The sequence below is a fragment of the Lucilia sericata genome, unplaced genomic scaffold (assembly GCF_015586225.1).
Source record: "Lucilia sericata isolate MDLA Ls3-8-SP2 unplaced genomic scaffold, ASM1558622v1 Contig000173F_arrow, whole genome shotgun sequence".
Taxonomy (NCBI): Eukaryota; Metazoa; Arthropoda; class Insecta; order Diptera; family Calliphoridae; genus Lucilia; species Lucilia sericata.
The window spans coordinates 298194-314992 of record NW_023994202.1 but is presented as its reverse complement, the minus strand read 5'-3'; the positions used below and the strand labels follow the sequence as shown (position 1 = coordinate 314992).

Here is a 16799-nt window from a genome sequence, read left to right as displayed (position 1 = left end):
TATTGAAAATGGTTAACATCGGTCCATTATTTCACCTAGACCTCATACAACTGAAAACGACGAATAGGGATTTTAAGTTTATAATTATGTTTAATATACTCGTATCTCGACAAAAAGCTGCAAAACCAAGTTCTATACTAGCCTTGATGACTCGCATGAATTTTATAATTATAGGGTCTCATTTGACCATAGCCCCTATACAAATCCCCCTTCAAAATTTGACTTAAATGTCCACAATTTTATTCAACAATAAATGGCTTAAGTATAATTTAAGGCAAGGTGCAATTCAACTTAAATGCTTTATTATGAAAACTAAATCACATTTTATTTTTGTAACAGGTGTAGGGTATTATATGGTCGGCCTCGCCCGACTATAATTTCTTACTTGTTTTATATTTTAAAAACGTTATAAAACGTGTATATGTATTTATTTATAAATTTAGGGTTAGTTGAGGGTTTAATTCACTGTTTATATATTTAAATTTAGAGTAGGTTTTATTCTTTTAATTTTAGTCTTTTAATTATTTATTTTATCTTTATGTTTAAAATAGATTTTATTCTTTTAACTATTTATTTTAGATTTAAGTTTTAAATAGTATTAGGTTTTAATTAGGTATTTTTTTTTTTTTTTTTTGTTTTGGGTTCAAATTATAGGTTTAATTTTAGGTAAGTTTTATGTTCATTTGTTTTAGGTTTAAGTTTTGGTTTTAAAGGTTGATGATGCCGCTTTAGGTTTTTGGTTTTTTTTTTCACTGTATGATGTTGTTTGTTTAACTTCTTCTCTTCTTTTTTTCTACCAATCGCAGTTGAAGTTGGCTGCAGTTGAATTCACCAGTGATGGGATGCTGAGGGTAAAGTGTTGGGTAAAATGGGTACTATTTGTTCACCGTGTGAACATCCTCCCCCCAATGAAAGACCTGGAATGAAATAGACTTTAGTACGGGGTATATATGCGGGTAATGTGTGTGGTTGTGGAGACATGTAAAGCAAAATACTTAAGGTTTTCCTTTGGGAAATCCAGCATATGCTACATTCGGGTTTAGGGTAGTATCTTCTATCCGAATCCATTTCGGTTCCCTTTTTTACTGCATGGGCAGGATCATTTTCTGTGTATGAGTGGGTTAGTGTGAATGTTAGTTATGGGTTAATAATGGGTGGGTAAATAATTCATTATAAGAATTGGTTGGGTTAATGAAATAATTGGGTTGTGTTTTGATTATTGGCTTTCTTGGGTTTGACAACTTAATCATCCGATTCGATTACTCTTTTAGGGTATTTAATTTTATAGAGTAGGATCAGTACATATAAATTATCAATTAAACTATTGTCGTTCTAAAATCGACTCGACAATTGTCATTATGCGATTGGGTTTGACAATAGTATAATTGTGAAAAATTGCAAGTTGTTGAAGATCTATCATTTCTAAATTGGGTGGGTTTAATGTGACCATGATCAACATGTTTTTGGTGTGCGTTATGTATATCTTTTTTTAATGTTGGATTATTATTAATATTCTTCGCATTCTTTAATTTTGTTCTTAAATAAATATTTTTAGATTTTTCTATTTCTAATTTATGGGTAGGAAATGGAAGATTTACTTTATAACGCACATCGGGTATATTTTGCATTTTATTTGTGAAATTATTTTCAAATTTAGATTCTTCTACAAATTTATTGGGTTTTTGGGTTATGCAATCATTCAGGGTTACTGAGCTGAAATATGATAATGCTCTTTGTGTTGTGGGTTGGGTTCGAGCTTGGTGAGGCTCTTCAATCGGTCCAGTCAAGATCCAACCAAATTGGGTTTCTTGAGCTAAAAGTGTATTTAAAACATTGTTCTCAATACCAGATTTTATAATCTTTGGGTAAAAATCACTTCCTACTATAAGGTCGATGGGTCTACTTTCGTAGAACCTTGGGTCAGCTAACTCAACATTATGTAAATTTTCAATTATACTTGGGTTAATATTTTGGGTGGGTATATTTTGAGTTAGCGTTTTGACCACTATCGATTGGATTTTTAAATTAAAATCTTTTTGGGTTTTGGACCTCAGAGTCACTTCACACATTTGGTTTGAACGAGCTGATACAACTTCGTTCAAACCTGATATTTCAGCTGATATGGGTAGGGTGGGTAAACGTAGTCTACGTCTTAACTGATCCGAAATAAATGAGTAATCAGAAGCTGGGTCTATTAGCGCTCGCGCTGGAAATAATCTTCCTTGAGCTTCAATCTGCATAACAGCTGTTGCTAATAGCTTCTTTCTGTCATCTAAAACATGTTTATTTGATCGGGTTAGGGTGGAGAAAGATTGTAGCACATTTGGAGGGTTTTCATCAAATGTTGGGTTCGGGTTTGAATCTGGGTTGTGTAAAAGTGTATTATGTGGACCACCACAATATCTACATGTAAAAGTGCTTGAACAATTTTCAATTGTATGGCCAATAGCTAAACAATTGTAACAGATGGCATTATTTTTCACAAATTCAATCCTCTCATTTAATCCAAAGGAGTTAAATGATGAGCATTCCTTCAAAGCGTGATCACTGTCACATAGTACACATATTCTTTTATGTGTTTTTGGGTAATTTTGGGTAGGGTTTAATAATTCTTGTTCACATTGAACATCATTTTCTGGGTAGTTGTCATTTTCAAAATTGACCATTGTGTGAAGTGTATTGCCTCTTCTGTTTACATAGTTCTTGTTTTCTTGGACATGTTTGGGTTTTGGGTGAGTGTAAGGGTTTAAATCTGGAACATCATCAACCGATATTAGTTCCTTAAATGTATTTGTTAAAAACAGATCTAGATCTGTCCAAGAAGGCATTTCAGCACAATCATGAAGAGTTTTTTCAAATTCTGTTCGGGTTTCCCGGGGTAATTTTGTTGAACAGAGATAAATAAAGATCGGATCCCAATTATCCGTATCAATCTCTAAGGAATTTAAATTCGCAATACAACAGTTAATCTTTCTCTGTAGTTGTCTTATAGAAAAACTATGCATGGTGTTAACATAGGGTAAATTAAATAGGGTTTTGAGTTCTGCATTAACACTTTAGAAAAAGAAAATTGGGTAAAATTTCATGAACTGGGTGGGTGGGTGTTTATGATAGCAAATGTGTTGAAAATAGTGTAAAATATAATTTTTTTTATTAAAAATTATATATTAGGAAATGTAAGTTACAAATACTTGAACTTACCGACTCTGCTGGGGTGTAGGGTACTAACTATTGTACTTATGTACGAGTGTGTGTAAAAAAAAAATTTTTCCTTGTCGATTCTTCTTTGCGCTGATCTTCCCGCTATGAGATGATCGACAAGTACTTGTGTTGTTAGTGTTTTTATAGTAAGTAAATATTACAAATTACTTGTTATTTTGGGTAAGTAAATTTAAGTGTGTTTAATTGTTGTAATATGTTTTCTGTAATTTTATTTTTGCAAACATACAGTGTGTGATTTAATGTGGGTATGTTTTATTAGTATATTAATAAAAAACTGTGTGTAAAATTTTATTTTTGTTAATAAATTATTTTATTTTCAAACAAAAAAAGATAAGTGTTATGGGGTAGGGTGGGTTATTAATAAAAATACTTATCTTTTGAGCCTTTTATATAAAGGCTAGCTAGGGTTTATCTTTATTAACTGGAAAATAAAACAAAATTAAATTGTTTTACAAATTTTGACGTTCACTGTCAAAATTGCTTCTATGTTTCGTTGAGTGTTTGTTTTATTTTAAAATTGGTTTTTTAATTATTGTGAACTTTAGTTCTTTTTTTATAATTATTTTTGTGTACTGTTTTGTTTATTTTTTTTTTATTTTTTTTTTTTAGTTTTTGATTTTTGTTTCAGTGAACTGTTTTTAATTCTCACTTTTGTTTTATTTGTGGACTGTATTGTTTTTTTTTTTTTTTTTAATTGTTACTGTTTCACTTTACTTAATTTTCATAAGTATTCGGTTCGTTAGGACCAATGTGTAGACGGGTTCGGGGGTATGTGCCATAAAGGGGGTAAAATAAAACACACTTCCTTTTTTTATATTTTAAAAACGTTATAAAACGTGTATATGTATTTATTTATTTATAAATTTAGGGTTAGTTGAGGGTTTAATTCACTGTTTATATATTTAAATTTAGAGTAGGTTTTATTCTTTTAATTTTAGTCTTTTAATTATTTATTTTATCTTTATGTTTAAAATAGATTTTATTCTTTTAACTATTTATTTTAGATTTAAGTTTTAAATAGTATTAGGTTTTAATTAGGTTTTTTTTTTTGTTTTGGGTTCAAATTATAGGTTTAATTTTAGGTAAGTTTTATGTTCATTTGTTTTAGTTTTAAGTTTTGGTTTTAAAGGTTGATGATGCCGCTTTAGGTTTTTGGTTTTTTTTTTTTCACTGTATGATGTTGTTTGTTTAACTTCTTCTCTTCTTTTTTTCTACCAATCGCAGTTGAAGTTGGCTGCAGTTGAATTCACCAGTGATGGGATGCTGAGGGTAAAGTGTTGGGTAAAATGGGTACTATTTGTTCACCGTGTGAACAGGCTGCGTCGTATTTTTATACCCTCCACCACCATCAGTGGTGATAGAGGGTATATATAAGTTTGTCGTTTCGTATGTAACACCAAGAAATATTCATCTAAGACCCAACAATGTATATATATTCTGGGTCCTTATCAAATTCTGAGTCGATTTAGCTATGTCCGTCTGTCTGTCTGTGTAAAACACGCTCATGTTAAAACTAAGCAAAGGAAATCAACCAAATTCACCCAAAATATTTATTGTTATCCTAAGCAGTTTGGTATTGAAAATCAGTAACATCGGTTCACAACGTAAAAAGTTATGAGTAAAAATTTCAGACTACCTCGAAAAAATTACGTTTTTTCCATAATTCTTCTGAAGTTTTCTCAGAAACTACCAAAGATATTTCGATGAATTTTGTCACACATTATTTTCTCAGGGCAGTGATCAATTATGTTCAAAATCTTTACAATCGATCGAATATTTCCCATAGCCCCCATTCAAAGGTATATATTCCCGGAAATTAGTTTATCGTTAATAACTCCCTCAAATATATCGGTATCAACACAAAATTTTGTACACGCATACTATCAACGTAGATCTCAGTCGGTCCACAATTGGTCATAGCTCCGATATAGGTCCCATAATTGGTCATAGCTCCCATATAAGGTCCACTTCCGAAAATCACTTAAACGCATATATTTCATTAAATTCTAAAACTAAAAGGATAAAATTCGACTTGAATATATTTTGTGTACATATAAATCATTCTACCACTTTTTCCCAGATCGGTCCATTATTGGTCATAGCTCCCATATAAGTCCCACTTCCGAAAATCACTTAAACGCACACATTTAATTTGACACAAATATGTTTTGTTTTTATACGAATCACTCTACCAAATTTTTCCCGTATAGGCCCCCACTTACGAAAATCACTTAAACGCATATATTTCTTTGAATAATAAAGCTATCGGGATAAAGTATGACTTGAATATGTTTTGTGAGCATATAAATCGTTCTACCAAATTTTTTCCGGATTGATCCATTTATGGTAATAGCTCCTATATAAGGTCCACTTCAAAAAAATCACTTAAACGCACATATTTCTTTATCAAATAAAGATATCTTGATAAAATTCGACACAAATATGTTTTGTCATAGCTCCTATAGATATTAACTCCACTTCCGAAAATCACCTAAACGCACATATTTCATTAATTAATAAATCTATTGTAGTAAAATTCGACTTGAATTTTTTTTTTTTTTTTTGACATATAAATCATTATACGAAATTTTTTCCTTATCGGTCGATAATTGGTCACAACTCCCATGTAAGGACGTTTTCCGAAAATTACTCAAATGCACATTGGCAATCAAAGTTATTGGGGTAAAATTCGACATAAATGTGTATTTTGTATATATAAATCATTCTACGGATTTTTTTCCGGATCGGTCCATAAGTTGTCTTAGCTCCAAATTTTGCCAAGTTAACTAAAAATTAGATAATTAAATGGGTTATAATAAAAAGTAGCTTGCTGTTGGAGGGAATTTAAGATTCGGCATAGCCGAATATAGCACTCTAACTTGTTATACCCTTCACCCTCGTGAGAAGCGTATATAAGTTTGTCATTCCGTTTGTAATTTCTACAATATAATTTTCCGACCCCATAAAGTATATGTATTCTGGATCCTTATTGGTAGCGGAGTTGATTAAGCTATGTCCGTCTGTCTGTCTGTCCGTCTGTGTGTTTGTTGAAATCAGTTTTTAGAGGACCCCAGATAACGGCGAGATTCAAATCTTCAATAATTCTGTTAGACATGCTTTCGAGAAGATCGCTATTTAAAATAAGCAAAATCGGCCCATAAATACCGGAGATATGAGCAAAAATCTTAGACAACCTCTCAAAATTTCATAAAAAGAAATTTTTTTTCATGCTTTGATATAAGCAACAACAACAACACTGCTTATTCATTGAATATTTCGTTTCATATGTTTGGATGGCTGTGTGTTTCATTGCTTTGTGTATATTGTTTTTGTTTATTGGTGCATTCAGTTTCTTATGTTTCGATGTCTGTTGTTTTCTTTGCGTTGTGTATTTTGTTTTTGCTTTTTTGTGAGTATTTCGTTTCGTATGTTTCATTGCCTGGTGTATATTGTTTTTGTTTTTTGGTGTATTCAGTTTCGTATGTTTGGATGTCTGTTGGTTTCATTGCGTTGTGTATTTTGTTTTTGTTTTTTTGTGTGTTTATTTCGTTTAGCGTTGTTGTTGTTCGTTTTGTTATTGCTATAATAATGAAATAAATTAAAATTTTATAGAATTGATATATTTTAAATACACTATGGTGAAGGGTATATAAGATATGGCATAGCCGAATATAGCACTCTTACTTGTTTTTTTCTTAATTCGCCTGGTTTACGTAGCTGTCAAAGTTTATAATTGTTTACTTTTTTATATTTAAAAATTTATTTTAAACGGAGAAAAACTTAATAATACAAAACTTAATATTTAAATATCGTAAACAAATATCATTTTATATAAATAATGGCATAATTGGTATGTATGTATGTATGTTATATGTTAAAAATAAATTTTTATTTTCTATTAAATGTTAACACATTAAGCAATATTGTTTTATATTTTTTATTAACATTGTGTAGATAACGAAATTAACTAAAAAAAATCTCTTCCGGAACACTTTATATAAAGAAACACATATGAAGAATTTAGCCGAACAGCGGCAGCTTACTTTTACTTTATTGCTTAATTTTGAAATCTATTAAATGTTAACAAATTAAATAATATTTTTTTTATATACAGTTAATCACAAAAGTAAGTATACAGAAATACTGACGATTGGTTTTATTTAAAAAAAAGAAATTATTTTTTAAAAAACAAGAAAGTAACGCATTTATTATTAAAAACAATTATTATTCACTACTTTTTTTTCTTCATATTTTGGTTCTTTGAGTTCTCATTTAAGCTGAAGTTAAAAAGGTGCAAAATTTACGTCACAAAAGTAAGTGTACAAATCATTTCAGTATATATTTGGTTTAATGATATTAACAAAATTTATGAAAATTTTACTTGTATTAATATAATTACTTTTTAATAAAACTTGGAAAAAATCTACTTTTAGTTCCGAAATCTTGAAATTTGAGCCGATTGGCTCCGGAATTAATTAGTAGAACAGTGTTTTCTCATTTTTACGATTTTTTTCCACTTTAGACCCCGGATTTTGGATCTGGTGGTCAATGAACCCTCCAAATGATGCATTGGAAATAGAATTTTATACTTTTGAAAAGAGTTGTTATTTCGAAATTAATGTTATATGCATGGATTTGGCCATTTTGAACACAGTACGTTCTTAAAAAACCGAAATTTAACTCCGATTTCTTAAGACTTACAACAGAAACTTTAAAATTTGGATAAGTCTATATATTTCCTTTAATATAAACAGGTTTTCCAAATACTCCGATTTCCAAAGCATACAATAATGCTACCAATCATATCTTGATATACTCGATACAATAACCATGTTTTATGGATCGGACAATTTATTTGTTCTAGCAACAAATTAAGATGTATCCGTGTTCAAAATTGTTCAATTCGTATTAATACCACCAATTGAGCCTGATTTAATATAAAAATCTTACTATTTTGGATAATAATCAATTTCAGAACCGATATGTAGTGTAAGTTATTGACATGGTCACCATTTGACGATTATTGGTAGTATTTAGGAGTGTGTAATGGATGATTGAAGCCAAAAAACTTGTTTTAATTAATGGATACTAGTGCAAATATTATTAATATCGCATTTTAAGATATAAATTTAGGAAATCGCCGTTAAATATCGAATATGAACGCTATACTATGTTAAAAATGGCAATGTTCCGCAATGGATTGCAATTATTGTAAAGAAACAATTAATTTAAAAGTTAAAATATCATCTTCCAATGCATCATAATGAACAAACGAGGGATATTATTGAATACCCGATCCAAAACTCCGGGGGTTTAAATAGCCAGATGTTCTTAAATAGGAAAAAATGCTCTTATAAATATTTTTCAAATCAATTATCAAAAATTTCAATTTCTAGGAACAAAAAGTGAATTTTTTCCATGTTATAGTGTACAGAATATTTTATTATAAAATAATTACATTCAAACAGGTAAAATGTTCATGAATTTTGTTCATATCATTAAGCCAAATACATATTGAAATTATCTGTATACTTATTTGTGTGACGTAAATTTTGCACCTATTTAACTACACCTTAAATAATAACTCAAGTAACCAAAATAACCCGGAAAAAAGTAGTGAATAATAATTATCATAATTGTTTTTAATAAATAAATGTGTTACTTTTTGATTTTTGAAAAATAATATCCTTTTTTAAATAAAACCAATAGTCAGTATTTCTGTATACTTATTTTTTGAGATTAACTGTATATACACTAGTGGCCTCCGGTAGGTTAGTGGTTACTGTTCTAGTCTGGTAGACCGGTTCCTGCATTTGATTTATTATTGTTTTTAGGCCGTATACTAGGTATACAGAGGCGTCACGAGCAAAAAAACTGTTTCCCTCTCTCTCGCGGACAAAACGATTTCAATAAGTTTTTTTTAGCTGTATTTAATATATGTACCTCTTCTCACCAAACAATTTCGAAATCTAACATTTGTTTTTAGATTTTTTTAAATGTCAAAAGTGATACCTCTGTATACTTTGTGATTCAGGTCTGATTTGGGGACAACTCTCGCGTCATCGCAATTATTTTTAACGCGTTCGGGCTTGTGTTTATTGACTTGCTATCGACAGTTTGCTTAATGTAAGAACTGGTGTGGTATATTACACGCAATTTATACGATGATTTTTTTCATGTTTGCCAAAGCCCCTGTCTATATTAGACAAATATTTATTATGCTAAACGTCCAATTGTTATCATAATACAAAATTAGAAGGTGCAGGTACGTCGTTATGACAGTGTTATCTAAACAATTGTTTAGACAACGTTGTCTTGATAACAAACGTCATTTTATTGTAAAATTAGTTTAGAATTTTGTTTTTGTGCAATTAAAATTGATTTTTAACATTAGTTTTAGTGAAATTAGTGTTTATTTACAAAATTTGCATTTAATTTTAATTGTTTTTATAAAATATAGCATTATTTCAATAAAATTATCTGTGAGTTGTCGTGATAAAATCAGCGTTTTGTTACCCCTATGTATTAACATAAACAAAAAACTGAAAATTTTTCTGCCGACGTTTCGTCAAGTGCCGTGATAAATATTTGTCTAGTATAGACACGGGGAAACGGAGCTGAAGAAAACAAACATGGCAAGGCGAATTCAGATAAGTTGGTGGTAGTTCTGCAACAACAACATTTTACATGTAATTTGTTTTTGCATTTGGTTTACGTAGATGTCAAAAACCATAAGTACGGCGAATTCATTTGATGAAAAATTTTTGTAAAATGTTTATATTATAGTAAAAAATAAAGATAAAGATATTAAAATTTGTGAGGAAAATATATTCTGAATTGAATAATGTTTGTTTCAAACGAAAAATTCTATTGCGGCAGCTTAATTTGCAAAATTTAAGTTAGTGCCTGAAGTTAAGTAAAACTTAATTTTTTGTGAAAAATAAACATAAAAAAGTACATATTCATAAAAATATTATATTACGAATAAATTAATATTTGTTGCGAATGGATAATTCTACTCCGGCGGAGCAATTTTAAATATTTGGCCTTAATATTAAGTGTTCCGGAAGAGATTTTTATAGTTAATCACGTTATCAACACAATTTTAATATAAAATATAAAACAATATTGTATAATATGTTAACATTTAGTAGAAAAAAAATATTTTTCTTAAATAACATATTTGTATACATACCATTTATGCCATTATTTAAATAAAATGATATTTGTTTACGAGATGCTTGGCATTTTCAGATTTTTTACATAAATAATTCAAAATATTAACGAAGTTTTTCTCCGTTTAACGGACATTTTTAAATATAAAAATGTAAACAATAACAAACTTTCTCAGCTACGTAAACCAGGCGAATTAAGAAAAAAATTATCAGCTGAAACAGGGGATTCTTGGCAAACTTTTTTCATAGTTGCATAGAAAGGTACTTTATTGTGTATTTAAGTGCAAAAGTACAAAAAATGTAAACAAAGCAAAAAATACATAAAAAACATAAAGAAAAAGAATACCTATTAAGAAAACAAACTTTTTAAATACCTATTAAGAAAACAAACTTTTTAACAAACTTTTATCACTTTTGGCAAACATTTTTTCAGAGTTGCAAAAAAGGTACTTTTTCTGCATGCACGTGTTAAAACTACATAGAAAATGTAAACAAAAGAAAACAAACCATAACAAAGGCCAATGCTGTATTTATAAAATTTTTTAAATGATGGAATAAATTGAAAAAAATAAATTGTGCAACAAAATGGACAATAGTGATCGATAGGGAATCGATCCCTGTATTGATTTTTTTGCGGGGTGCTTTCTATCGGATGCTGTGACGTAACAAACTTTGACAAATTCACAAATCTAACGAAAATGAGGAAAAAGTTTATATACAAAAAAATTTTAAAATTAAAAAAAAAACAGCCAATAGTGGTCGATAGAGAAGCGATTAAGGAATCGAACCCAATATTGATTTTTTCCGGGGTACTTTCTATTGGACGCTGTGATGCAACAATCTTCGGCAACTTCACAAAAAGAAAAAAAAGTTTTTATACAAAAAAGTTTTAAAATATTCCATGTGCACCAAAACTGCCAATAGTGATTAATAGAGAATCGATTAAGGAACCGATCCCTGTATTAATTTTTTCCAGGAGTATGTACTTTCTATTGGACGCTGTGACGCAACAAACTTCGGCAACTTCATTTTTAAAATATTCCGTGTGCACAAAAATAGCCAATAGTGATCGATAGGGAATCGATTAAGCAACCGATCCCTATATTGATTTTTTTCCTGGGTACTTTCCATTGGATGCAGTGACGCAACAAACTTTGACAAATTCAAAAATCTAACGAAAAAGAGAAAAAAGTTTTTATACTACAAAATTTTAATTGTATTCTGAGTGCACTAAAACAGCAAACAGTGATCAATAGGGAATTGAGTAAGGAATCGATACCTATATTGATTTTTTCCTTGGTGCTTAAATAATATTTGAAAATTTTTAAACAGAAAGTTTTTTTAAATATGCAAATTTTTTAAAGTTTGTTACGTCTCAGCATCCGTTAGCAAGTACCCAGAAATGAAAACAAAATGGGAATCGATTCCTTTATCGATCAGTATTGATCATTTTTGTGCACACAGAATATTTAATTTTTTTTTTTCATATAAAAACTTTTTCCTTAAATTTGTGATTTTTATAAAATTTACTGAGTTATAGCAAGTACACAGAAAAAATTAATTTGGTCATCGATTCGATTATCGATTCTTCATCGATCACTATTTGCTGATTTGGTGCAAAAAATTTAACATTTTTTCAGTATAAAAAGTTTTTTCTTAACTTTGTGAATTTGCCAAGGTTTGTTACGTGATAGCATCACACAGCAAGTATCCCGGAAAAAAATCAATATGGGGATCAATTCGCCCATCGATCCTCTATCGATCACTATTGACTCTTTTGGCGCACACAGAATATTTTAAAATTATTTTGTATTAAAACTTTTTCGCCTTTTTAGTTAGATTTGCGATTTGTCAAAGTTTGCTACGTCACAACATTCGATAGGAAGTACCTCGTAAAAAAATCTGTATATAGATCGATTTCTTAATGGATTCCCTATCGATCACTATTAGCTGTTAAGGTGCACACTGAATAAATACAACTTTTTTTAGCATAAAAACATTTTCATTAGATTTGTGTATTTGTTAAAGTTTGTTACGTCATAGCATCCAATAGAAAGTACCCAAAAAACAAAATGAGAATCGATTCCTTAATCGATTATCTATCGTTCACTATGGGCTGTTTTGGTGCACACCGAATATTTAAAATTTTTTTGTATAAATACTTTTTCCACTTTTTGTCAGATTTTTGAAGTTGCCGAAGTTTGTTGCGCCACAGCATCCGATAGAAAGCACCCCGGAAAAAAATCAATATAGGGATCGATTGCTTATTCGATTCCCTATCGATCACTATGGGCAGTTTTGGTGCACACGGAATATTTTAGAATTTTTTTTGTATAAAAACTTTTTCATCTTTTTTGTTAAAGTTTGTTGCGTCAAAGCATCCAATAGAAAGTAACTAACAAAAAAAATTTATATAGAGATCGATTCCTTAATCGATTCCCTATCGATCACTATGGGCTGTTTTGGTGCACATGGAATATTTTAAAATTTTTTATATAAAAACGTTTTCCTTAACTTTATAAAATTTTCAACGTTACGTCACAGCACTCGATAGAAAGTGTCCCCAAAAAAATCATTACAGGGATCGATTGTTTATTCGATTCCCTACCGATCACTATTGGCTGGTTTGGTGCACACGTAATATTTTAAAATTTTTTTGTATAAAACCTTTTTTTTTTATTTGCTTCATTTGTAATTTGTAAGCCTTATTGGCCAATTAATAAATTACAGTAATCCACACTATTACTAGTTATATAAAATTTAATTTGTAACATCAATAAAAAATTAATAAAAAAAATATATAAAAATAATGAAATGTAGTATATAGTTATACTCATTTAGCATTCCCAAAAAAAATCCGAATTAATAAATTTGATGTGAAATACTATATTGAATAAGTTTTCTCTTGTAAAGATGATATGAACCATTAAAGTGCCTTAAAACTACTGGCAAAGAATTAAAATAATGTATAACTCTAAGTTGATACGATCGCTCCATCTAGGAAGAATTACGAGGAACAATTAATAAATTAGATCTAGAAGATCTGGTAAATGTAAAAAAATTAAATATAATAGTTGGATAACCATTACGAAATATAGTATAAAAATGCAACAATAATCTTATAGCTACAAAATTGAAAAAGGACGTCCCTAAAAACCGTTCTACATAAGGGGATACACTAGAATGCAGACGCAAAGCATATAGATATCGTACCACCCGTTTATATAGTATGTGAAGCTTATCCATATTGTATGCAAATGTACCTGTATATACTTCCATACAGTATAAAAAAATACTTTTTCGTTAGATTTGTGAATTTGTCAAAGTTTGTTAAGTCACAGCACCCGATAGAAAGCACCCCGCAAAAAAATCAATACAAGGATCGATTCCTTAATCGATTCCCTAGCGATCACTATTGTCCATTTTGTTGCACAATTGATTTTTTTCAATTTATTCCAACATTTAAACAAGTAAGAAATTATAGTCGGGCGAGGCCGACCATATAATACCCTACAACTGATACAAAAATAAAATGTGATTTAGTTTTCATAATAAAGCAAGTTGAATTGTACCTTGCCTTGAATTATACTTAAGCCATTTATTGTTGAATAAAATTGTGGACATTTGTATAGGGCAGGGATGGCAGATTTGGTACGATGGTACTTTTTTTGATACTATTTAATGTTCAAAAGTACCGTGATACTCCCGAGTCTTATTTGATATATCTCAACCTCCGGTTATCGTTTAACAGGTGGACATACTGCCGGTTAAAATAATTTTTGTATGTAAAATGTCAATTTATCGTTTTGATAAAACATAATCAGACAATGAGAAAATGGGGTCAAAGTATCTTTAAAAGTTTAAATTTGATATTCTAAGAATGTTTTGAAATCTAGTTTTAACAGCCACTTTTTAGAAGTATGTTTTGCAAATAACCAATGCAGCTCATTTCGAATTTTTATCTTGATTGACATTATATGAATATTAATCTAATTAAATTCCATTGTTAATATTATATGAAAAAAATTACCAAAAATTTCAATTTTGAAAAAATATTTGACTTTAAAACTAATTATTTCCAAATGATAGAAGCTCGAAGGACTCAATTTCTATCTAATATAAAACGATATGTTTTGAAATTAAGAATTCAACCATAGATAATAAGAGAAATTTTTGGTGAAAATTATTTGGAATTTAAAGCATATTATTGTTTCATGTCATGGATGGTCTTATGTATGGTCTCATGTGTAGAATTGGATATGACCATTGATTTTTTAACAAATGAACACCTATGTACATCGAATTTTAATTTAATAACACATACGTGTTATTAAATTTGGGGCCCTAGTAGGCCCCAAAATGGAAATTGCTGATGTTCCCACCGAAAATGAAAATTTAGTTCATTCTAAGATACCATTTCTCAAAATTTTTGTGAGACGATTTCAATGGCATACACAAATTCGATTACAACTGTCGTAATTTTTCGGAAAAATTTTAAGTTTTTCATATTTTTACATAGAAATATATAATGTAATTAATTGAAATTATTATACCTTTAACCTCAACTAAATTTCACCGAAATGGTTTTTTCTGTTTTTCGAAATTCTTTATGTTTTGTATTTTATCTTAATATTTTAAACTCTATTTTGTCCCAGGTATTCTGTTAGCTATATTTATCTAACATACTTAATTCAGTAATTTCATTAGCTTTACAATGGTATATAACACTTTATGGTTTCATTCTATTATCAATCAAATTTTTCAGTTTAACTAACATAGTAACATAATTTATCCTAAACATCTACTTGTTTGTTACGCTTGCTTTGTAAATAACGATTTCTATGTTATTTTTTACATTATTTCGCGTTGTTTTGGTAGCGTACATAGGCTTCGATAAATTTTAATAAAATTTGATCTAGATTGAATTTTGAAAAACGGAAAAAACCGTTTCGTAGATTTTATTGATTTCAATTAATTTTAATTAATTATATTAAAATCATATATGTTAAAAATGTAAAAAATCTGAAACTTTTACGAAAAATTTAGATTACTTTTGCTGTTACACAAAAAATTCTGGTATGCCATTGAAAGCGTCTCCCAAGGACCTTTCAAATAATACTAAAATTTTATATCTTTCCTTTGGAAGAAATATGAAAAAAAATCATAAAAACCTCAAAAAAGGACCTTTTTATCCTTTGATCCAGCTCGCCAAATATTAACCCCAGAACAAAAATTTTGAGAAACGCTATCTTATAATCAATTAAACTTTAATTTTAGTTGAGAACCAGGCCATCCTAATTTATATAAGAGGTTTATTGACAATAAACTATAGTTACTAATATTTGTAGCTCAATTATTAGCGTATAATAAATAAAAAGTTGAATTTCTAAATTCATCCTTGAGTATGGCTAAATGTGGCCTGAATTTCTTTAAGACAGGATTTATTAAAATATAGCAAATTGTATAATGACTGATTTTAATATACATATTTACGAAGTACAATATCGGGGTAATATTTTTATGGTAGCTATGTGATAACATGGACATTGAAGTTCATCAAATTATATCGAAAAAGTTGAAATTGAGGGACGGACAAAGATTCATTATATCAATATATGTATATTAGGGTGATCGATTCTGTTTTTCAATCGGTCATAAAACCGTTTTTTTCTGATTTACCAGTGTCGGTTTTTTCTAAATGTTGATTTTTTCGAATATCGAATAACCCGTTTTTTTAACTTTTTAAAAGCCGGTTTCGAATACTTTTATTTGCTTTGTATTCAAATATTACTTCAATTAAATTTTGAAATAAATAATAATACAGCCTGTCTAAATTTCAAGAAACTAGAGTATATTTTTCTAAAGCACCTTTGGTTAAACTTTCTTGGTTTTCCTAATTAATTACAAAAATTTACTTGTAAAATTGATTGGAATAACTGTTGGATAAAATTTTATCAATCTTAAGATTATATTCCAATTACAATAATTAATTTGTCGCTGAAATATTATAGCAGTGTTGGAATGCCTATGAAAATTTACTAAACAGGGACTTTAGAATAAACTAAGATTATGATTCTTCCCAATTTTTTACATTAAAGAAATACGCTTGTATTTATAAAAAAATCTTATTTTGCTTTAAAAACCGTTAATAAAATTGTGATATTCATAAACAAATAATAAACGTATATTAACTATTGTGCTGATTTATGTTTAAGTTGGCAGCACTGTACAATATGGCTGTCATTTTATGTGTTAGTGTTGCGTACAATTAGGATAAAATATTCGTTGATTCGGTTTTCTTAATTTCATATTTTTGTTTATAATAGATTTTTGACAATAAAAACAAACTTTTAAGAAAAATAAATATATATATGGCTTTAATAAATGTCTATTTAGTTCAGA

At 29.0% G+C, this 16799-nt stretch overlaps 1 protein-coding gene across 2 annotated transcripts; it reads right to left on the bottom strand.

Annotated features, from left to right (window-relative positions):
- Positions 1–644: 644 nt before the first annotated feature.
- On the bottom strand, positions 645–9360 carry LOC119601562. 2 transcript variants are annotated; one of them, XM_037952575.1, is made up of 2 exons: positions 9235–9360; positions 645–4485 (listed from the first exon to the last, which is right to left on the bottom strand). In XM_037952575.1, the coding sequence occupies exon 2, from the start codon at positions 3003–3005 to the stop codon at positions 1317–1319; it is 1689 nt and encodes a 562-aa protein (XP_037808503.1). In that variant the 5' UTR covers positions 3006–4485; positions 9235–9360; the 3' UTR covers positions 645–1316. The 2 variants fall into 2 exon arrangements, with proteins under 2 accessions (XP_037808503.1, XP_037808504.1); XM_037952576.1 differs by having other exon boundaries at positions 9245–9331.
- Between the last annotated feature and the right edge of the window lie 7439 nt (positions 9361–16799).

What these genes read in the sequence shown, in the direction of transcription:
- LOC119601562 (XM_037952575.1), bottom strand. Translation starts at nt 3,005, where the DNA reads ATGCATAGTTTTTCTATAAGACAACTACAGAGAAAGATTAACTGTTGT.